The sequence below is a fragment of the Schistocerca serialis genome, chromosome 1 (genome assembly GCF_023864345.2).
Source record: "Schistocerca serialis cubense isolate TAMUIC-IGC-003099 chromosome 1, iqSchSeri2.2, whole genome shotgun sequence".
NCBI classification, from domain to species: Eukaryota; Metazoa; Arthropoda; class Insecta; order Orthoptera; family Acrididae; genus Schistocerca; species Schistocerca serialis.
The window spans coordinates 220190269-220215256 of NC_064638.1; the positions used below are offsets into that span (position 1 = coordinate 220190269).

At 39.2% G+C, this 24988-nt stretch overlaps 1 protein-coding gene across 2 annotated transcripts in view; it reads right to left on the minus strand.

Moving 5' to 3' along the window:
- Window positions 1-2118: 2118 nt before the first annotated feature.
- LOC126466191 (ATP-dependent DNA helicase Q4) overlaps window positions 2119-24988 on the minus strand; it is a 153453-nt gene continuing 130583 nt past the window's right edge. For both annotated transcript variants that reach the window (XM_050096364.1, XM_050096365.1), the window contains 6 exons: window positions 23796-23971; window positions 20937-21380; window positions 15254-15413; window positions 4784-4970; window positions 4376-4505; window positions 2119-4206 (listed from right to left, as the gene is read on the minus strand). In XM_050096364.1, the coding sequence (XP_049952321.1) occupies window positions 3976-4206; window positions 4376-4505; window positions 4784-4970; window positions 15254-15413; window positions 20937-21380; window positions 23796-23971 (1328 nt within the window). In that variant the 3' untranslated portion in view covers window positions 2119-3975. The remainder of the gene's footprint in view (window positions 4207-4375; window positions 4506-4783; window positions 4971-15253; window positions 15414-20936; window positions 21381-23795; window positions 23972-24988) is intronic.

Below are 24988 nucleotides of genomic sequence, written 5' to 3' on the forward strand. Positions count from 1 at the left end.
CACGCAAATGTTCGACATTTCACAGTACACAATATTCACACGATCAATGAAAGATTATGCAAAAGCGATGTGAACAGTTAAATGTTAGAATCTATAATTTTGAATTGACATACAATTCTGGCACATGCGGTCTCTCGCAGAGGAAAAATCCCAGAGTCAGCTAACATAAGTAAATAATACGTAAATTCTCATTGTTATCATCCATGTCGCCTTGCTTTACACAAGCATCCCACATACGAATGATCTGTCATCGCTAGAAAACTCTGAAAGGTTCTTAAAAACTCATTTATTGTCGTCCTTGCCACTTTTATCCCTACTCATTGAGGCTTCAGTTTTGAGGGTGAGATATAGAAACAAATCAGAAGGAATTGCTAGGGGAAGCAAGATAACCCCATCCTATGCCAACCTATTCATGGCACACATGGATATAGTGCTCCTCAATACCCAGAAGTTAGCTGTCTGATCTGTTACAGATTTAGTGATGATATTTTTGTATTCTGGAATTCTAATGAAGAAGAACTACTTTTCTTCCTGCAACAATGTAACTTATTTTCCCAACTTAAATTCACATGGTCCTTTTCCAAATCCAAAGCCACCTCCCTAGACATTAATTTATACCTTGCTGAAGCCCACATCTAATCCTTTGTTCACACAAAAGCAAAAATAAGCAAGAACACCTAAACACTGCCAGCTGCCAGCAATTCCACATCAAATGCTCTCTTTCCTACAGCCTAATCATCCATGGCAAACTTATCTGCTCTACCACTGAATATTTCAACACCTACAATGAACCCCCATCCCCAGGCTTTCCTCTCCCCCAACTACTCCACAGATCTTATGTCACAAATATATCTCCTGGGCAGTATCCAGAAAACTTAGAAGCAACACCTTACCACCCTGGACTCAAGTGCCTCAGTACACTACTCTGACAAGGAAACATGCCCTCCAGCATACCTTCCCATCATTATCTTTGTTAATACATCCTCCCCCCCCCCCCCCCCCCCCCACAATCCCAAAAAATCTTTTTCACTATATATTTTCCTTTCCTCCTCTCTTTCCACTTTTCTGTATCTATTGTAATTGCACTAATTATTTCTTTTCACCCAAATCCATCTTTATTTCTCACTCTACCCTTATTATCTTAGGAATGAAGATCGCACAGTGCTTACCTATTTGTCATCTCTGATGCTTACTCCTTCATGTTTGTCTACCTTCGTTCTCTCTGTAGATTGGTTCCTCCCATCCTGGGATCTGAGTGATCTACTTTTCCTTTTTAGCTTTCCCTACTCTGTCTTTCTCTCCTCTTGGAGACAGTATGTTATCATAGGTTGAGGCTGGGATAATTACGAGAGTGGAAGAGGTGTCGAAGAATAACTCCCATCTGCACAGTTCAGAGAAGCTGGTGGTGGATGGGAGGATCCATGTGGCTTGGGTGGTGAAGCAGCCATGAAATCAAAGGTGTCATGTTCACCCGCATTTTGCACCACGGGATGGTCTACTTTGCTCTTGGCCACAGTTTTGGCGGTGGCCGTTCCTTCTGGTAGACAGCTTGTTGGTAGTCGTATCAATATAAAAAGCTGTGCAATGATTGCAGCAAAGCTGGTTAAATTACATGGCTGCTTTCACAGATGGGGTAGGATACAGCTGTGACAGGACTGGAAGTCATCCTAGTTACACTCCATGAGCTACACACACACACACACACACACACACACACACACACACACACACACACGGTCTACGAACTTTTGGGGTAGCGCCTTGTATGTATTCCTGAATTTCATTTCTTTGCTTATATGTTTGTACCACAGATCTGATGATAGGGGATATCCTGAAATGTGTATTCAAGAGATGTTAACAAAAATTACACAGGTGAGAAAGGTGAGTATAATTAAAAAAAAACACACAAAAATGTTAAACAAGAGAGACAAAAATCAACAAAACTTTTAAAACGAAGGAAGGGAACAAGGGAAGGAACACCAAAACAAAAATATGAACTCAACAACAGTAAAAATGAACAAATACTGAATGACAAAATTACAGATGCTGCAAGTAAACAAGCTGATGACCAGAAAGAGGAAGAAAGTGTATGTAAAATAAACTACAGATGAAACAACATGGCTTAATAAATCTTCTGTATTTATTAGTTTGTAAATACCATTTATTCACATTTCTTTGCCTTACTGTGGTATGCAGTCAATGAAGTTATGTATACAGAAATGTATAGCATGATTTCTCCTTGAACAAAATGTGGTATCTCCAGGAAACCATACCTTATGTCTGACAGTAAGATTTTACAAAGTACAATGTGAGTGAAAAATATAAAAATATAAATTTCAGCTCCCTGAGTTTGAGAAAACCTTAAACAGTGCAGTTTAAACTTGCAAACAATCAATCACTAACTTCTTTTCTCATAATTCAGTAGCACCATACTTGTCACTATAAAAGCATAATGAAGCTTCAGTTTCCAAGTGATACTTCTAGTTTTGCCTAAACTGATTCTCCTTTCTAGAACTACTGTATGAGAACACACAAGAACAGAGGAACAAGGTTTTCTGACTTTTCTATATGGTTTTCTGGAGATAGTAATAAATTCCAATGTAACATTACAAAAAGGTACTAGTTTTTCCAATTGTGTCATCCTGCACTAAATGCAGTACTATCTTTTTTTTACCCCTAAATTATATCTACTAGTATGTATGAGTTTAAAAGACAATATTAAAATAATGTACAGATCAGGTATAAGAAGGCAATGATTCTTTTCATCCAGGCAGTGTCAGAGGTGAAAATTACTCATGAAATGCTCAGCAATCTGACATACATTACATTCACACCCAGTAAAAAAATGAACACAACAGCCGTATTTACAACTCAACAATAAATTATGTAGACATTTCCTACATCACTGGATACACAGTGAATCTCACTGTAATGATGGTACCAAGTAGTTGCTTTTCTTTACCCCATCAAAACTGAACAACATTATTAACATACCATTTGCACTAATGAAAACCACATTGTATGAGTTCACTAGAAACAAATATTGTGCTAAAAACTGCTCACATGCTATAAACATAGGTAAAATGTGATCTGAGTATTTAATAAGCTTTCATTATGAGTGCAAACTGTTACTTTGGAGTCAATTATTGTCCAAATGGACCAACTGACGTTTTGGTCAGAAAGTCAGCATTGTTGGATTTACATTAACTATAAAATTCTGCAAAGTAACTAGAAGAACACAAATAAAACGCTCATTATTCCCCACAAATTCTCCATGTGTTCTACGGAAATATCTTATCATAATCAGCTAAGACTGTGGAGTTATTTTCCACCGATTCTGTCACAGCTGATGATAATATCTGTGTGACATTACAGTGCTTTGAGTCTCTTTTTCATCATGGTGAGTACATTCCAGTAACCATTACATATTTTTCTTAAATTATCTTCTACTTTCGTCATCACATAAACAGCAGCAAAAGTAGTCACAAAAATATTGTCACCTTTCATTCAAATTTCTTTTGAACTTCTTTTCTAATGGACATAATTAACACCAGCAGGAGGCTATGGAGGCATTTTCTGCACTTGCACTGTGAAATAATGAAAAAAGAGCACTGCAGATGTGGACACTGCTATAACTTGTCAAATGCACAAGATTAACTTCTGTTACATCCAAGATTACTGTTGCCTTTATCAGATAATAACTAACTATACCATATGCCCAGCATTAAATAAAAAATTATCACTTGACACTGATAACTGTAATGTCACAATACAAAATTGAAATAGGTATTTAACTTACAGTTATCTGTGAAAAACAGACCTGAACAGTAATTCCAATACACCAAGGTGAAGCTCTCTGTTTATGTTCAAGTTCACATAATGTCACCTCCGGATAATATCCCGAGTCATATTTTAATTAAAACACGCAAAAATAGAATATCCCACAATACATACAACTTTCCATCTGACAAGCATCTACCGCAAACGTAATATTTCTCTTGTAGCAAGTTTACACAGTAAGTGAAAGTCAACATCCAAATGTGCACGCCAGAACTTGCAGCGTCCCCAGATGTTTGCAGGAAAGCATGGACTTGCAATTCCATGGAAGATTCGAGCTACAGAGCGGCCTGTGAATGTGGTGTCTTTGTAGCTACATACAAGATGGCGAGCATCAGCACAGATTTGATCTTCAATTACTGGTATCTCCTAAAAATAAATAATATGAAGTAACAATTATTTTCCACATTACATTTGCAATAATTTTGGTGGCAGAATGTTATAATTATCTGCTAAATGAAAACATTGTATTCATTCATCAGTATGCCTCCAGATTAGTAAAAATAAGCATGCTTGCTAAAATTTGTCATATACATGCCTCAGATGTAACTCCACTGCTGGGGACTTGCAATTCTTCTGTAAAGTAATGCCTTATAATTTCCTTCAATTTATTACTATTTTCAAGGTCTGTATCATCTGACATATGACTGTAACTTGGGTATGCCACACTGAAAACAAAATACACATAACCATTAAAATATTAGATTAATAATGAGTAGCAGTGCACAGCCAGACTTAAAAAGTCAAAAAACTGCATTAAGCTTTGAAGTCATTAGTCTTCTTGTATTAGCGCACGCACGCGCGCGCGCGCACACACACACACACACACACACACACACACACACACACACACACACACACACAGACAGAGAGAGAGAGAGAGAGAGAGAGAGAGAGAGAGAGAACATTGCTGTCACAAAATTATTTATTTTTTCTGCTATTTTACCTGCTAAGAGCATCAAAAATTGCTTCTAGCTGCTTGAGTGCTGTCTTCTCCTGTCTATCAACTCTTTCATGCAGTGAGTCTAATGCATCATCAAGTTCTGTTGCACTCAGATTACCAGGAGCAATGACATGGAAACCCAATTCACTGAATTCCACATTCATACCAGTCCGCCTCCATTTTTCATTAACTACAAAGAAAAGAAGATGAATTACTTAAAATCAACCACACTGTACTATCACAAGAAAATAAAACGTTAAAACATCTATGAGATGAATCAAACCTGAAAAATTTCATATTCAATCTTGTTTGATTAATCACTTACATAGTTTAAAGGTGATGGTGCCTTTTCAGAGCCAAAACATCAATAGCAAAATTATTTAATAAAATAGGTTACAGATGAATTTAAGAAATATGGTTCAAGAGGAAAAACGTTTTTGTCATTATGAATAGACTGTTGAAAATGATTTTGTCAAGAGAAACATAACAATTGATAAAACGAAACAATATGAGATGTCAATGTCTTTTAATTGTGCCTGTCTGCAACTTGATGTGTCTTCTTTATGGTACATAGCAACGTGTCTTTTCCTACATTGTTGACATTCCTACCTGGAGTTTCCATTGTTTAATATGAGAAGAAAGAGGTTCTCTTAACCAGTACTGGAAAAAATGTAGAAAAATGTTTATTTTGGAGTGACAAGATATGCTATCCTGATGAAACTTTAGTTCTCTAACTGGTTGTGTACTTAAACTAACATCTCTGGCATATTTTTGCTAATTTTTAAACAACACTAAACCAACTGAGACATCCTAACATGTTTCATAGCACACATTAAAACCTTCAATACGAAACTGCTACTCTTGTGCTTATGTTGGTGACTCAGAAGCACAAGGAAAAAAAGGAATAAATAATCCACTATGGTTCAAACAGAACAATGATGTACATAATTAAAATACTGGAAGGATAAATTACATTCATTACTCCACATTAATGTTATCATTTAACCACTGATATAAAATGTCAGACCTGCAGCCAAGTAAAATCTGAAAACAAACTGATAAAGTTTCTTGGCAGCTCTTATTCTGTAGAATAATTTCTATTATACAGGGTTATTACAAATGATTGAAGCGATTTCACAGCTCTACAATAACTTTATTATTTGAGATATTTTCACAATGCTTTGCACACACATACAAAAACTCAAAAAGGTTTTTTTAGGCATTCACAAATGTTCGATATGTGCCCCTTTAGTGATTTGGCAGACATCAAGCCGATAATCAAGTTCCTCCCACACTCGGCGCAGCATGTCCCCATCAATGAGTTTGAAAGCATCGTTGATGTGAGCTTGCAGTTCTGGCAGGTTTCTTGGTAGGGGAGGTTTAAACACTGAATCTTTCACATAACCCCACAGAAAGAAATCACATGGGGTTAAGTCGGGAGAGCGTGGAGGCCATGACATGAATTGTTGATCATGATCTCCACCACGACCGATCCATCGGTTTTCCAATCTCCTGTTTAAGAAATGCTTCTGCTTTAGCCTTTTCCGTAAGATTTTCCAAACCATCGGCTGTGGTACGTTTAGCTCCCTGCTTGCTTTATTCGTCGACTTCCGCGGGCTACGCATGAAACTTGCCCACACGCGTTCAACCGTTTCTTCGCTCACTGCAGGCCGACCCGTTGATTTCCCCTTACAGAGGCATCCAGAAGCTTTAAACTGCGCATACCATCCGCGAATGGAGTTAGCAGTTGGTGGATCTTCGTTGAACTTCGTCCTGAAGTGTCGTTGCACTGTTATGACTGACTGATGTGAGTGCATTTCAAGCACGACATACGCTTTCTCGGCTCCTGTCGCCATTTTGTCTCACCGCGCTCTCGAGCGCTCTGGTGGCAGAAACCTAAAGTGCGGCTTCAGCCAAACAAAACTTTATGAGATTTTCTACGTATCTGTAGTGTGTTGTGACCATATGTCAATGAATGGAGCTACAGTGAATTTATGAAATCGCTTCAATCATTTGTAATAACCCTGTAGTAATGTAAAAAAGGTAGTGAGTAGGAATTACTAACTCACGTCTGTATGTATCTTTCAAAAAACTTAGAAATATTCAGTGTATAATCATACTTCAAATTTATTTGTGATGTGAATGTAAAATGACTTGTTCCACATCATTACAATTTATCGCTCAAATGATCCATGGAATATGAAACTAACTAACTACCTAACTAACTATAACCAACCGATAATTACTGACCCAGTTTTCTGTTATGATAATTAAAAGCAGTTGATATATTAACATTTCTGTGTGGGTGCAAGTGGTGGCATTCCATCATCAGACAATGTTAAACTTCTGTTTCTTCCTGTAGATACGTTTCGAACATCTCGTGTAAGGAGTGACAGTGGTAATCTACTATACAGGGTGTTACAAAAAGGTACTGCTAAACTTTCAGGAAACATTCCTCACACACAAATAAAGAAAAGATGTTATGTGGACATGTGTCCGGAAACGCTTAATTTCAATCTTAGAGCTCATTTTAGTTTCGTCAGTATGTACTGTACTTTCTCGATTCACCGCCAACTGGCCCAATTGAAGGAAGGTAATGTTGACTTCGGTGCTTGTGTTGACATGCGACTCATTGCTCTACAGTACTAGCATCAAGCACATCAGTACGTAGCATCAACAGGTTAGTGTTCATCACGAACGTGGTTTTGCAGTCAGTGCAATGTTTACAAATGCGGAGTTAGCAGACGCCCATTTCATGTATGGATTAGCATGGGGCAATAGCCGTGGCGCGGTACGTTTGTATCGAGACAGATTTCCAGAACGAAGGTGTCCTGACAAGAAGACGTTCGAAGCAATTGATCAGCATCTTAGGGAGCACGGAACATTCCACTCGCGACTGAGGAAGACCTAGGACAACGAGGACACCTACAATGGACGAGGCAATTCTTCGTGCAGTTGACGATAACCCAAATGTCAGCGTCAGAGAAGTTGCTGCTGTACAAGGTAACATTGACCACGTCACTGTATGGAGAGTGCTACGGGAGAACCAGTTGTTTCCATACCATGTACAGCGTGTGCAGGCACTATCAGCAGCTGATAGGCCTCCACGGGTACACTTCTGCGAATGGTTCATCCAACAATGTGTCAATCCTCATTTCAGTGCAAATGTTCCTTTTACAGATGGGGCTTCATTCCAACGTGATCAAATTGTAAATTTTCACAATCAACATGTGTGGGCTGACGAGAATCTGCACGCAATTGTGCAATCACGTCATCAACACAGATTTTCTCTGAACGTTTGGGCAGGCATTGTTGGTGATGTCTTGATTGGGGCCCATGTTCTTCCACCTACGCTCAATGGAGCACGTTATCATGATTTCATTGGGGATACTCTACCTGTGCTGCTAGAACATGTGCCTTTACAAGTACAACACAACATGTGGTTCATGCACGATGGAGCTCCTGCACATTTCAGTCGAAGTTTTCGTACGCTTCTCAACAACAGATTCGGTGACCGATGGATTGGTAGAGGCGGACAAATACCATGGCCTCCACATCTCCTGACCTCAACCCTCTTGACCTTCATTCATGGGGGCATTTGAAAGCTCTTGTCTACGCAACCCTGGTACCAAATGTAGAGACTCTTCGTGCTCGTATTGTGGACGACTGTGATACAATAAGCCATTCTCCAGGGATGCATCAGCGCATCAGGGATTTCATGCGATGGAGGGTGGATGCCTGCTCAATCGGTGTGCTTAGTTGCATTGTACGTACGGCCACCATTGGCTGTAGTAGTAATACACAAACTGCTTTATCACACATTTCCGACTGTATCACGATGGCCACCATCGCTCATGCGATGTACTGCCTCCAAAAATTGCAGTAATCATAATGTATCCTCGCTAACGGAGGATATTTTGAACATTTCCGGTAACAAAGTGTTTGAAGTCACGCTGGTACGTTCTGTTGCTGTGTGTTTCCATTTCATGATTAATGTGATTTGAAAAGAAGTAATAAAATGAGCTCTAACACGGAAAGTAAGCGTTTCCGGACACATGTCCACATAACATATTTTCTTTCTTTGTGTGTGAGGAATGTTTCCTGAAAGTTTGGCTGTAACTTTTTGTAACACCCTGTATACATAAATGAAACTACAGAAAAATTTGAAGTATGGGCTGCTTCAGCTTGAAAACATCTAGGCGCAAGTGTTTTATGGTTGTATTTGTTGCCACAGTTCACAATCACTTCCACAGCAAACATTCAGAAGAATACTAGTTCGTTAAATTTCAATCACTGTGATTATGATTAGTTATTATTACTGTATGGTTGGAGTAATTACCAACAAATGTGACAGCACCATTACAAAAACTGGTAGAGGCAAAGGTCTTTAGCATAAGAAGACTCACACTCGATGAGTACTGGACAGCATAGCAGTTACGGGAAAGATCCTTTACTAGGATGTCTATTGTGGTCTTCTCCCAACGTGCTACGAAATGTCATCATCTGATCCACTATGTTGTACAGTTGTGTAACGGCATGTGTATCAGAAAATTTGCACTGTTGGTTGTTGTCGTAGTCTTCAGTGCAAAGACTGGTTTGATGCAGCTCTCCATGCTACTCTACCCTGTAAAAGCCTCTTCATCTCCAAGTAACTACTGCAACTTACACCCTTCTGAATCTGCTTACTGTGTTCATCTTTTCCTCTACGATTTTTACACACCATGCTTCCTTCCAGTACTAAATTGGTACCCTTGATGTCTCTGAACGTGTCCTACCTACCAATCCCTTCTTCTAGTTGGGTTGTACCACAGATTTCTCTTCTCCCCAATTCTATTCAGTACCTACACATTAGTTACATGATCTACCAATCTAATCTTCATCATTCTTCTGTAGCACCATATCTCAAAAGCTTCTATTCTCTTCTTGTCTAAATTGTTTATCGTCCATGTTTCACTTCCATACATGGTTACACTCCATACAAATATTTTCAGAAAGGTTTTCCTGACACTTGAATCTATACCTGACGTTACCAAATTTCTCTTCTTCAGAAATGCTTTTTTTGCCATTGCCAGTCTACATTTTATGTCCTCTCTACTTTGACTATCATCAGTTATTTTGCTTCACAAATAGCAAAACTCATCTACTATTTCAAGTGTCTCATTTCCTAATCTAATTCCCTCAGCATCACCTCATTTAATTCAACTACATTCCATTATCCTTGCTTTGCTTTTGTTGATGATCATCTTATATCCTCCTTTCAAGACATTGTCCATTACGTTCAGCTGCTCTTCCAGGTCCTTTGCTGTCTCTGACATTGTTGTCATTGGCGAACCTCAAAGATTTTATTTCTTCTCCCTGGAGTTTAATTCCTACTCCACATTTTTCTTTTTCTTCCTTTTGTGGTTGCTAAATATACAGATTGAATAACACTGAGGTAGGCTACAACCCCATCTCAGTATCTTCTCAACCACTGCTTCTCTTTCGTGCCCCTCGACTTGTTTAACTGTCACCTGGTTTCTGTACAAATTGAAAATAGCTTTTCGCTCCCTATATTTTACTCCTGCAACCTTTAGAATTTGAAAGAAACAATTCCAGTCATCATTGTCAAAAGCTTTCTCTAAGTCTACAAATGCTAAAAATGTGGGTTTATCTTTCCTTAACGTACCTTTTATGAGAAGTCCCAGGGTCAGTATTTCCCTGCGTGTTTCTACCTTTCTTGGGAATCCCAAGGTCAGCATCTACCAGTTTTTCTATTCTTCTGTAAATAATTCGTGTTAGCATTGCACTATCCACCCAAGCTGATGAAAATTTATCGTACCACTTAACTCAAACCACCTATTTCCTGATCAGGTGCCATAGCACTAACAAGCATTAGCAAATTCAGCTACTGAGGGCATGTCATTTAAAAACTTTAAAATTCCAACACTGACAAGAAAAAATCTTTGAATCTCAGTTGCTCACTTCCCGTCTCATTCCACATACTACCATGAGCTGCAGTACATGCAATGTGAAGTCTCGTGGTTAGCGTTGCTGGCTGGCATACTGCAGGTCACCAGTTCAATCCCACCACCAGTAATTATCTGTTATTTTGTATTTATCATTTATGGAAGTTTCTTGAAATATCTTGTGTTTCTAATGTCTGTATATTTGGAATATTTGACATCTGTTTAAACACCAGCATTCTGGAATATTCAATGTTTGTACAAATAGCTACAATCTCCATCCAGGAGGTCAATACTGTTCTGGCTGTTCACAGGTTTTGTTATAAATGTGCTTTCATTTTTAACAGTAGTAGTTCACTGACAATGCTGCTTTTGGATCTGGACTTGAGTGTGGCTACTATGTGAGACTGTTTGGTGGAGGCACTGACTATTTCAAGACATACAGGTCCCTGGGACTCCAGCTATGCAATGTAAAACTGTCACCTACATGGACAGGAACCAGAATATAAGCAGTATGGTCCATATATTCAGGAGACCAGAGCCCAATGGATTCCAAGCCACCATGAAGTCAGCTGCATATCATGCATTTATTAGTGTTCTCCACAGGTGATGGTTATATCTCAACAAAATAGATTAAAGAATTCAATCAAGGCACCAAATATGACAGGAGGGATGGGGTGATGTGTTTAATAGATGTATACTTTTACTTGGGTGGCACAGCCCATCATTGGTTCCAGAGCAACAAAGAGACCTCAATAACTGGGACAAATTCCAAGTCAAAGTGAAGAAACTGTCTTGGTTACAATCAATAGCAAGTCCTATTAGCATACAAACAATTGAGGAATAGGGCCTAATGTCATAGCAAAATGACAGTCGTACATGTGGACTGTTTTGACGCTTTGCAACATTGTGAAAGCAAATATGACAGGAGCCAACAAAATCTCACTTATGGCAAAAGGAGACATGGAAGACAGACTATGCTTTTATGGTAAAGGTGGTTGTAACAACAGAATGCATCAAGTGGTACCAGCCCATTGAGGAAATGCAACATAAAAATTAGACAAAATAAGTGTGAGCGACTCTCGAATGCAGTCCCTAAGGCAGTTGTCAAAGACTATCATTCCTAACTTCTGTAACATGTTATGTTGTAAGAGAAGACATACAGCATTTTAAGACGACCAGAACTGTCGGACAAGTACACAAGAGATAACGGCCATTAACCTCACCCCATATGTCTAGAATAATAGAGAATGTTAAAGAAGAGATTTATCAATCTGTGGAACCAAACACCATCACCAATAGAAAGTGCCATGGAGATTGCACTTGGCTAACTTGGACTTATGAGCTACCATCAAAAGACAACCCAGCACCTGAACAATACAGATACAACTAACTCCCCAACCAAGTACAAGGAGCATTGAGTAAGTCATGCAGCACATTTTTTGGCCAATTTCAATTGAAAAAATGTGGAATTTATTGTGCAACATCATGCTATAATTTCACGAAGTTCCAATAGGTGGAGGGGCTATACGTAGCTTTCAAAATGCCGTTAACATCTAAGCAGAGATCTGTCACTGAGTTTCTTTTGGCGGAAAACCAGAACATCACAGATGTTCATAGGCACTTGCGGAATATTTATGGAAACAGTGAACAAAAGCATACTGAGCTGTTGGGTGAGGCATCTGTCATCATCGCAACAAGGTCCTGCAAACCTGTCAACTCTCCTGCTTTTCAACCAACCACACACAGCTGTGACTCTTGCAATGCTGGAATGTGCGGACAACTCAAGGTGATTGATGGATCATAAACACACAACTCACTGCTCAATTGGACATCTCTGTTGCTACTGCTAACACACTCATCCACCAGTTGGGGTACACATAGGTGTGTGCCCCCAGGGTTTCTCAAAGCTTAACAGAAGGCCATAACAAGCAATGACGGTCCATCTGTGTGGAATTGCTTGCATATTAGGAAGCTGATGGTGACAATTTTTTGTCGCACATTGTCACAGGTGATGAAACATGTTTTCATCACTTCTAACTGGAAACGAAACAGCAATTCATGGAGTGGTTGCACACCACCTCTCCTCTGAAGAATTAGTTCAAAGTCATGCCCTCAGCCAGTAAATTTATGGTGACGGTCTTCTGGCACCTTGAAGATGTTATTCTGTTTGACATCCTCCCTCATAGTGCAATGATCGACTTTGAAGCATAAAAAAACTGAAGAAACTACTGCAGCATGTTCATCGTCACAAAAATTCGAACAAACTTCTCCTTCTTCATGACAATGCAAGGCCTCACATCTGAGAGAAGCTTACAAAACTTCATTGGACTGTTTTCCCCCATCCATTCTACAGCCTGGATCTTGCACCTTCTGACTTCCATTTGTTTGGCCCAGGAAACAGTATGCAGATGAGGGGGAGGTTATTGATGCGGCAAGGTGCTGGCTCCGATGTTGACTAGTAAGTAGTACCATGCGGACGTACAGGTCCTCCCAGGAAGGTGGCGGAAGTCAGTCACATCAAATAGAGATGACGTTGAAAAATAGGGTTTTGTACTATGAAAAAAGTGTTGTGTTACTTATTGGATGCCTCTTGTAGAACGCCCCACAAAAAAGCGGTGCTGTCAGAGTTTGTAAGGAAGAAGAGCCTGCTTCATATTAGCTACGTAAGTAAGCCACTAAAAAGAGGAGAATAAAACCACAACTAACAAACTTCGACTCATTCCAACAAGATGCCATTTGTCACCATATGCATGGATATTACAAGAGAAAAGAACATCCAAATATATATAAAAACTGTGTGTTACTCTGCTTGAGTGAGAATTATTCAGTGGCAGCAAGTCTTTGTTAACAGTTGTCATAACTGGAAAAATGTGTGGACAAAAAAGTGTATGGAAAGAGGTGAAATCGCAGCTTAGTGTTGTTGATTTTTAAGAAAAATTGTCAAAGTGCTATTTGAAGACATTGTGGAGTTCAACTAAACATAGATAAATGCTGGTCATTCTGTCAGAAAAGACTGGATAGATTAGAGTAAATGTGGACGTTCTGTTGTTTCCATGGGGAGGGGCAGAAGATTCCTTGTGTTACATGCTGGAATTTCATCTGGTTCCATTTCTCTCTTCTCGTTTACAAATTAAGGAAAGTAAGCAACTACCCTGAAAGGATGAACCAAGATAGTTTTCTGAAGCGTTTCAAGGGGAAACTAGGAAAGCTTAAATCAGCCATCTGTTACTGTGAGGGATAATGCCCCATGCAAGTTCAGGACAATTTGTGCTTGGCGGAGCTCTCGGGACTAGTGGGGGGGGGGGGGGGGGGGCAATATTAGCAGTATTTTGTTGATGAGGAGACTAAAAAACATTGTCTTAGTGTTCTTCAAAAATGTTCAAATGTGTGTGAAATCTTATGGGACTTAACTGCTAAGGTCATCAGTCCCTAAGCTTACACACTACTCAACCTAAAGTATCCTAAGGACAAACACACACACCCATGCGTGAGGGAGAACTTGAACCTGTGCCGAGACCACTTAGTGTTCTTATGCTTTCACCTTAACACTACTACTTCAATGCCTTCAAAATGATCTAGGTGCAGTTAAACATGTGTGGCAATAAATAAAAGCTTCACTGTTACAGAAATTCAAAAACTGTTAGAGGTAAAAGTGGCACAAATAACGTCATAGAAGTGGAGTGATGTTATATACCATACAAAACAGTTGTTAAAGAATCATGGAAAACTGAAGTAAGCGTAGAAAGTAATGTCGAAAATATAATTCACACTGAAAATATACTTATATCCCTTGGCTATTCCAGTGCGTGTTTCCGCGGACCAGAGCACAGATATAACGATAGTGCTGAGAAAGAAAGTGACTCTGAACTAAGTGGCATTTACCTTTTGCCATCATCCTTCTTTATTTTTATGTTTGTGTTTCATATTTTAGACTGGATGCTGTCTATGACACTTCTACAATAAATTTCATCTTGCTGTTAAGGAATACTCCTTAGCACAAGTATGACTTACTCCATGCACAGTACACTTAAGCAGTTTATATTATTTTAATGCTGTGAGTTACTGTATTTATATGAATGATTCAGATCCATTTCAGCACCCCTTTTATAATGAATACCTCAACTAAATGTGAATCATTCCTATTATTGTTGAGATACAAAAATAATAGGAACACGGTATCATTTTATACACAGGAGTGCATTTCTTTACGCAACAGGGATATTATGATCCCGTAAAGCGAACACAATACTGCATTTTGAAAGGCAGCATGAGAAGGCAGTCAGAACAGAACCACATAGCTGTTACTGCTACAGCCATAGCACACGCATGCAAACTGGTGAACCAACATCACCATCCTCTTCCACACTCAACTGGGCTTTGCTGTCGACCACTTTCATACTCTGATCCAGGTACAACAGTAGCATTCAGTAACTTGAAGCAGTGAATTACTGGTACCACTTGGATGAAAATAAAATTGAAAGTACAATGATATCAGTGGAACAAACAATGTGTACAACGGTATAGTTACCTTTTGTCCATTCCAGTTGCTTCAGGTGGTTCTTAACCATTCCACTGTCCCAGTCAAGAGCAGCTGCAATTTCAACAACAGAAAATTCAAGACGGTTGTTGTTTGCATGAGAAATGCCACGGCGCTGGTCCAATGCTGCAGCCATAGCAAGGACTGGACTCTGTAAGATAATACAAGTTAGTAGTACTAACACCTGGAAATATTAAGTTACATTCATGATTCACACAATATTGTATCAATTTAAATGAATATACAATGTTAGTGTGTGTGACTTGATAGCTATAGTAATTAAGTGCTACACTTACGAAAGCAAAAGCTTGCAGTTCAGTCTCAGAAATTCACATTGCATATGCCTCTGCAGGTAGGTAGCAAATGTGACAGATGTAAATTAGACAATGCTCTGGACTCCATACATGAAAGCTTTTGAAGGCATTTCACCCACAGTCACATGAGAAACAACAAGGTTTAATGTTCCAGCAGGGTCATTAGGGATAAAGCTCATGCTCTGTTAGATAAATATATACGGAAGTCAGCACTAGATTATTCAACAGAACAGTTCAAAATGGATTCTAGTAAGTGGACATGAATTCTGCATTACCCAAATGTGAGCCCAATGCCTTAACTGCTGGACCACATGTTCAGCAAAAACTTTAGGAGGTGGTATAATTTTCCTCAGTGGCCAATTCCTATGAAACCTGGTCATAGGAATGCGACTGCAGCAGTTCCTTGGTGCATAGAACTGAACCAATTAAATGAACAATAGGAATTTTGTACCTGAGGCTTAGCGCTTTCATGCACTGTGAAACTACCATGAAATCCAGAAATATGAATATATTTTCTTTCCAGTTATTGTTTATATGAAATGCTGCTCACATTATGGATGGCAGGCATGCAGTGGAAGAGGCCAGTAGGGAGTCAAATGTATGGGCCTCCACTGAGAACAAGATTTTACCTACAATGAGGCAAGCGAGGGACACCCGTCACTGCAAATGGGCAAAGGGAGAATCAAGAAGGAAATGTAGTAGGCTGAGGAGAGAAAATATGAAGAACAGTTTGGAAACTGTAACAGGCAGGAAGCCGTTGGCAAAAGAATGCAATTAAATTACAGCAGAGAGATTTCAAGCAGATGTGTGGGTACAGAGGTTGGAACAAGATATTGACACTGTCACAGAACTCAACTTAATTACATATCAATTGGTATGAGGGGCAACTATAGCTGTGACAATACATTTCAATTGATAAAATCTGAAACCGCTGCTTCAAAATGATTTATTAATCATGACTTGTTTTGTGACATTATAGTCATGCCTTCAGTTAAACTGTTGACCTAAGATACAATAACCGTAATTAGAAATATTTAAAACAAAGCACCAAACTGACAAAATTCTTACTGATGTGTAAGATATAAGGACCTTCCAATACATAATGCCCATACAATTCTGTAAGGATAAAAAATAGCAGCTTCCAGTACGAAATTAGTGTTGCGAAGTATGCAACCATCACGAATAAAATAACCAGAGAAAGACAAAGACCTAGAAACAACAATATCTGAATAATAACAGCACATTTATAGTGGAAACACACAACCCCCACTCTCAAAACATGCTTACCAGACATACACATCTTGCCAGGCTGCAGACAGCAACACTAGTATCTTGTAGACAGAACAAGCAACTCCCAACCTACAAAGACTGCATAATGGTATAAGTGTGGAAACCAGGAGAATCGACATAGCAAGACAAGAGTCACCAACTGATGCAAAAAGCAATGACAAAGTGCCCAACTATACCAATTTAAATACGTGAGTACGCATTGGAAGACAGGGAAATGTCTGTACACTGATCAGCCAGAACATTATGACCACCTACCTAACAACCAGTATGTCCACCCTTGGTGCAGATAACAGTGGCGATTCATCATGGCATGGAAGCAATGAGGCCTTGAAAGGTAGCTGGAAGGAGCTGGCACTACATCTACACACACAAGTCACCTACCTGCCATAAAAATGGGGAGGGGGGGGGGGGGGGGGGAGAGGCGGTGAACTCTGATGTCACATTCAGTCACATCCCAGAGTGTTCAATCAGGCTTATATCTAGTAAATTGGGTGGGGTGGGGAGGGGAGGGGGGGGGGGTTGCAATACATCAAGTGGAACTCGCCATCAAGGTTCTCGAACCAGTCCATCACATTCCTGACCTTGTAACGTGGTGCATTACCTTGTTGAAAAATGCCACTGCTGTTGGTTATCATCATCATTATGAAGGGGTGTTTGTGGTCTGCAACCAGTGTACGATACTCCTAGGCTATCATGGTGCCTTGCACGAGTTCCACTGGACCCATGGATGACCATGTGAGGGTTCCCCAGAGCATAAGGGAGCTGCCACCACCTTGTCTCCTTCCTGCAATACAGGTGTCAAGGAGCTGTTCCCCTCAAAGACAATGGATTTGCACCTTCCCATCGGCATGATAAGGAAGGTATTGGGATTCATCAGGCCAAGCAATATTCTGCCATTGTGCCAACATCCAGTACTGCTGACCACATGCCCATTTCAGTCATAATTTTTGATGTCATGGTGTTAACATTGGCACTTTCATGGGTCATCGGCTGCAGAAGCCCATCATTGGGAGTGTCTAGTGCACTGTGTGTTCAGACACACTTGTACTCTGCCCATCATTAAAACCTGATGTTAGTTTCGCCACAATTCGCCACCTGTTCATTTTTACCAGGCTGCCCAGCCTACAACAGCCGACATCTGGAATGGCCGCCCAACCTCACAAACATCTGGACGTGGTTACACCTTGGTATCAACCCATGCTGAGGACACACCACAGCACTCCGGGAACACCCGACAAGGCATGCAGTTTCTGAAATGCTCATGTGGAGCCTTCAGGTCATCACAATCTGCTCTCAGTCAAACTCAGATAGATTGCGTGCCTTCCCCATTCTACACATGGACAGCACATTCACTGATACTACTTGCACTGCTCACATGTCTGACTAGCAGCCATTTCTCACCAGATGACACTGCTATCACCTGGAGGGGTTTATATATAGGTCAATGGACACACAGTTCGGACTGATCAGTGTGCAAACCAAAGAACAGGATCGCAGGTGTAAACAACGTTACAAGTACCAAGTTAAAAGTTAAACAAAACAGAAAGAAGATACAAACAGAGCCATGACAGACACAAGCAGATGGTAAACGTACTTGTTATGCCCCCCCCCCCTGCCCCCCTCCCCCCCCCCAATCCAGTCGTGTTTTGTGCAGCCAATCGAAATTTCATAAAGGGGAATGATGACATAATTCTACCAGCACATTAGAGATAAACTCAGGAATACTTTTAAGGCATTTCATTATTCCCACCTCTTCTGAAATGTTAAGCAGATAGGCCTTAGACTAATTACGCAAATATTTAGATTTGCGGACATTAGTAATATACTGTCCATTCGCATAGATGTGTAATAGAGCCATTGTCGAGTTGTTCTTATCACAGTGTTCTCTTCAAATCTAAATCTGAAATCTCTCCCCATCTGGGCAACATATTTTATTAGGCAACAGAGGCAAAAAATCTTCCACACTTACTACTGAAGAGGCCAGACCCCGATGTCTCACAGAAACACTACGATTCTTGGGTATGAAAGTGGGTATAACATCTATTCACTGCTTTGACTGCTGTATCATTTATGGAGTGCAGAGATGGGTACGCACCTCACCCACAATAACAAATTAGTGAATAAAATAAGTTTGATTTTTCTTAAATCAGTTCAAGCTTTACCAAGAAATATATTCAGTCACTGCTTGTTGGTCAGCATTCAACAACGGTAGGGTTTGCACATCAGAACAATTTTATTGTATATATTGACATTTTTTTTAGAAATTTTAGCAGGAAAGCTCAAAACAGAAGGCAGCCATGGGTTGGTGTGCCAATCGGAATGTCAAAAAAGCCTCACCTTCAATGTAAGAGACGCCAGAGGAAGAGGTGAGCATTGGCACACAACCTCAGTGAGGCAGACAGAAATGCATATGTTGCTGTGCTACGTAACAATGAACTATGAGGTAACACTACATAACTTCAACACCCAAGCACCACTGCAAAAACAAATGCATGCAGAAAGAACCAACCTCAGCGGCTGAGAATAATTACCGAATTACCACAGTGAGGCAAGGAGCACTGACGGGACTGACAGATGGCGGCAAATGTGTTCATACAACAAGAGCCATGGTGTCATAGGTGTGGGCTCGGGCCTTTAAATAACAAGGTTTTTGGACTTCAGAGACACATTCAGTGATGCTGTCCACCACTCTGAAAACTCTTATAACTCTGTTCATTTTACATGATAAATAAAAGTTACTGCATTGTGTCACTCGTGCCTCCAGGTGTAAACTGGATCACTCACTATCATTCCAAGGTTGAGCTTCCTATTCACAACATGACCCCTGCTCCCCAGGTTGCAACAGTAGCAACATTTTCACAAAGCTTTCTCATAGTTAAATAATCATACCAAATGTGTATCTCTTCTGAAATTCCTTGGCCACGTGCCCTCAAATAAAATTTTCATTATTGATTGCTCAATGGCATACTTGTGTGTGTGTGTGTGTGTGTGTGTGTGTGTGTGTGTGTGTGTGTGTGGACAGTATCAGTCACCTGACTCGTTTGCTGTGGTCCAACATGAATTCCTTTCCTGTGTCAACACATTCATTTCAGAATAGCATCTGCATCCAAAGCCCTCAATTATTTGCTGGATATATTCCAACCTCAGTCTTACACCACTGTTTTTACTCTTTACAAATTTCTCTGGTAGCTAGGAAGTCATTTCTTGATATCTTAACACGTCTTTACACCCTGTCCCTGCTTCTTGCCAATGTCTTCCATGTTTCGATTCTTCTCCAAGTCTGGAGAACCACCTCATTTTTTATCTAATCAGTCCACCTAATAATCTTCAGCATCCTTCTATACCAACACATCTCAAACTCATCAGTTCTCTTCTTCTCAACTTCACTCAAAGTCCATGATTCACTTCCATAAATTCTATGCTCCAGCCGTACATTCTCAGAAATTTCTTCCTCCTTATAAAGCTTAATTATTTTTTGACAAATTTTTGTTGGCAATAAACTGTTCAAAAGATTTGCATTACATAACCATGTCCTAGATAATTCAATTTATCAAGTTGATTGTAGACTTAACAGTTACTGCACAACATGTACCAAAGTAAAGAAAGCAGCACTATATCATTGGCATTAATGACATACAAGGGACAATTTGAAAAAATTTTCATTATCCTCATGTATTACATTAAGAAACAAAAAAAGTTACAATTAATTTATCTGCCAATATGTGTAGTGTCCCCCTGGTGAAGTTCAGAAAAGCTCAGAACTTTTTTTAATTTTAACTAATCATGTGACACTGCTTCATTTTTCAGTCAATTCCATATTGCAGGATAAAAATAAAATAAAATGAAATAAAAAAATAAATAAAGGAAGAGGAGGAGGAAGGGGGTAACAAAAAGGTTAAGCTCAAAATACATCTACATACAAGCAACCGATGATGCTCAGTGAATATTACTGTTATGGAATATGGCATTTTATACTGAGTAGGGAAAATGACTATATCACTAGGAGCATACTATGTATTTATTGCTAACTGTGTGAGATAAACGTAAACACTTGTCTGTGATCCACATACCTTTCTTATTGCAGCCTTTAATGCATTTGCACCTTTGTAACTTAACAATTTGCATTTTGTGTAGGCTGGTGACAAGAGTTTTATCCACGATTTGGGATGTAATTCCAGGTAACATAACATAGTGGAAATATTTTCTTGTGGTATGTCTAATGCTCTCACAGTTTCATCAACTGAGAATGCGACTTCATGACCGGGACATTTAACACCTGTCTGTTTTTTGGGAACTTCCTGATCAGTACAGCTTTCATGATTTCTAATTTCAGTCTCAGAATCATGAGTTGGATCTTTGAGGTCACTGGCATTTTCAAAGTTTACATTTTCCAACAACTCTGAAAGTCTTGCACATCTGCAGGGAATAAAAACTCTCTGCAACAATTTTCTGATTGTGTGACGGTCAACAGAATCTCCATGAATGTGACGCCGCAGCTCCCGCTTATCACCACCCTGTAACAATTATGACATTAAAAATTCAATTTTAAATAAATAAACTACTTAATAAATACCTCTCAAACAAAAGTAATTTACAGTTTATTAACACAGTTTTACTTAGCATTATAAAAGATTTACAGACAAGCAAATTGTGGTGGTGATGGTCACAGTAGCAGTACTAGTAGTAGTGGGAGGGGGGAGGGGGGGTGAGAGAGAGAGAGAGAGAGAGAGAGAGAGAGAGAGAGAGAGAGAGAGGGGGGGGGGGGGGGGGTATGTGTCTTTCACTGTAATTTACAATTACAAACTGACACAAAAATTTAATGTTCACTCGTAAAATCCACAAGGACTACAGACAAAATATAGGTATGTTCCATCACACTCTTACATCCACTTCCTATATGCAGGAAAGCATACTTAACATTGTTTCATAGTGCAGAATTTGAAGACAAGTGAAGTCAAAAAAATGTGGTGTATTGTGAAAAGTTGTTGCAATTTATTGCTGAAAGAGAGGTGCAGTTCAGACACAAGGTTTGGCGGCATTTATCTGCCTTAGTAAATTTCCAAAACCGCTGCATATATGCATCCCATCAAGTAAGTGCCCATCATAATTACCCTTTTCCTGATCAAAGGGTTGCTACCTCGTGCATAGTATCCTGGCTATCCACTACTGGCCTAATATCACTGAACGAATGAGTAAGATTTTGCAGGAACTGAAACAGTCTTGATCACGAATTTCTTTATTTAATTCAGTTACCGGTTTCATTACGATCATTGTCAGATTAATCCGTCTCAAACTTAGCAAAATAAGCAAATAAAATCATTGCTAAAATTTGTATTTGGTTCTTTTAGTAAGCATTTGAAGACGGAACAATCTTTAAAACCAGTAACTGAATTGCATAAAGAAATTTGAAATCAAAGATTGTGTTAGTTTCTAGGAATTCCTAAACACTGGTGCACTACACTCTTCAAGGACATAATATGCCAGCCCTCATCAAAATGTGTTTCTACAAATTACTGGGTGATCTGTCACTTGTATGACTGAAGTTACTGATATACAACTACAGCAAAGTGGTGAAACTTAATACACTCTTATGGGCAGTATGTTAGGGAAAATATAATATTCAAAGACTTGAATCTTACTCGATCACCAAATCTATCCGAACCCAACATTTTCCTACAGGATGTGTTAAAAGGATGTGAATAGAATTAACCCTCAGGCAGCCGAACAACTGGAGACTTGCTACAATATTTACCCACGTACAAGCCTATGCCATTTTTTAAGATTCAGCTTCAGAGGATTTTATTTTTAAAATATTCTGATTAATCAAAATTACAAACTGTTTTACTGATATAAAGTATCTACTTAAGAAAGTAAACATTACACAATACTAGTTATTATCTACATTTTGTTAATACAAGGGGAAATAAAGTGAACAGAAAGAAATGGTTTACATTAATTTTTATCTTCATTTCCTTTCTTGCTTACTTACTATATAAGCCGGTCGTCTATGGTACCACATTTTTTATCATGGCACCACCACTAACTTCATATCATTATCTTCATGTTTAAGCCTACTGATATTTCTTCCTTTCTGACCCTTCACCCTTGGCATGTCCTCTTCTGAGACATTCATTGCATTGGATATGCAGCACTTTTTAAAACCTTTCATAACAGATTCACTTGAGATCCTGTGCCAGGCACTAAGGATCCAATAGCCCAGCATGGATATTGAGGGTCTCTTTAACTCCCTCCACTCCCTCCCCCCCCCCCCCCCCCCCCCTGCAGACGAGCCTTAAAGTGTCTATCCACAACAACATCCGTTACTTGACGTTGTGAAGTCATATTACCAAGAATTATTAACAAGTCTGTACATTTTTTTGCTATCAGATCCTTAACTTCCTGGGCAAGGTGCCCCCTGAAAGAGTCCAGCACCAACATTTTCCTTCCATTTAGCAGAGAGCCTGGTATTCTGTTCCAAACAACCAATACAACATCAGGTCATTTGCCACCCATCACTTTTGGAATCTAAAGATACATCCTGCAGGCAGTTTTTCCTTTGGTACGGTTTTTCAGCAGAGAATCACATACGGGAGGAGCTTCCTTCCATCTGCTAGTGCACCCAGCATTACTGTTAGTCTGGCCTTTTCACTGTCAGAACCTTGTATAGGAATACTTTTATTCCCTTCAAATCAACAGTAACATTTGATATCAATCTCAATAAACAGGTGAACTAAGTTAAATATAGGAACAGAACACACAAAGAAAACTGAAAGAAATACAAGAAACGAAATAAGGAAGACAGATATAATTGTGTTACTTACTCAGCTTGGAGACAAAAGTACATACAAATTTTTGTTTTATTTACAATTCTTGCAAGTCAGTTACTAGGAAAGGCTCCTAATTTAGGTAAACACAGAATGACTACTCACTTTACTATCAAGAAAAAGATGACAGAAAGCTGGCTGACCATCACGTCCAGCACGACCAACTTCTTGCACATAACTTTCAAAGCTTTTTGGCATATTGTAGTGAATGACAGCACGAATGTCTCTCTTATTTATTCCCATGCCAAAAGCTACTGTTGCTACAACAATTCTTAGTTTTCCTGAAAAGTAGAATAAAAATTAGGCATATCTAGCTTTCCAGAAAATCACCCAAATCTTCCAAAGAGATTATTCAATTCCCTAATTACAATAATATAGCAAATGCAACTATTAAGAGACGACATAAGGAGATACCTTTTTCTAAGTGAGAATACAATGGGAAAAAAGAAGGCTAAAGCACAAATCTGAGTGGTATAATCTAAACCCTGTTTCTCTGCACTCTTCTACACAAAATCTGTAGAACAGCACATATAATAGGTCACCATGTAACATATACTAATAAATATGAACCTGTAGTCCACTGCGCAAACATGTGGACATCACATGGGGTCAATGCCATGCCAACTGTAGGTAGAATTATCACTGAGCACCACTTGGACAACATCAGAGAGAAGTCATATGGAAAGATCCAGTGACTTGCCTCGGTGTGAGAGGAATTAACATTCAGAAAAGCAGACCACCTTTTCACATGAGATTCTGTTACTATAAAGAACGATGTAAACAGGTCATGTTGTCTTCTCTGTTTTTCGGCCTATTTTTCCTCTGTTATATAGGTTATAGCATCTTTTGCTACTGTAATAGAAGTCTTACTAAGGTATTATGACAATATACATTTAGCTTTATTTTATAGCCTTTCAGTGGTTACTGTAACAATATCATTTTTCTTGCAGTTCTATTGCTATGACTGAACAATTCTCGTGTTTTAAGTTACTACTATAAAGAGTGTTAAATTATCATTGTTATGGTACTAATGTCCTTTTTATGTTCTTCACACACGTGTGATAGATTTTGTACACAGTACTTTCACCGACATGCAATATATTCATGATTTTTTGTTAGGTCCATTGCTAGCTCATCCTTTCGTGTATTTTGTTTTGATATTGTGTGAGGTGGCAATCTTATTTTGCCAGTAGTGTGTGTGTGTGTGTGTGTGTGTGTGTGTGTGTGTGTGTGTGTGTGTGAGAGAGAGAGAGAGAGAGAGAGAGAGAGAGAGAGAGCGCAATTGTAGACACTCTCAC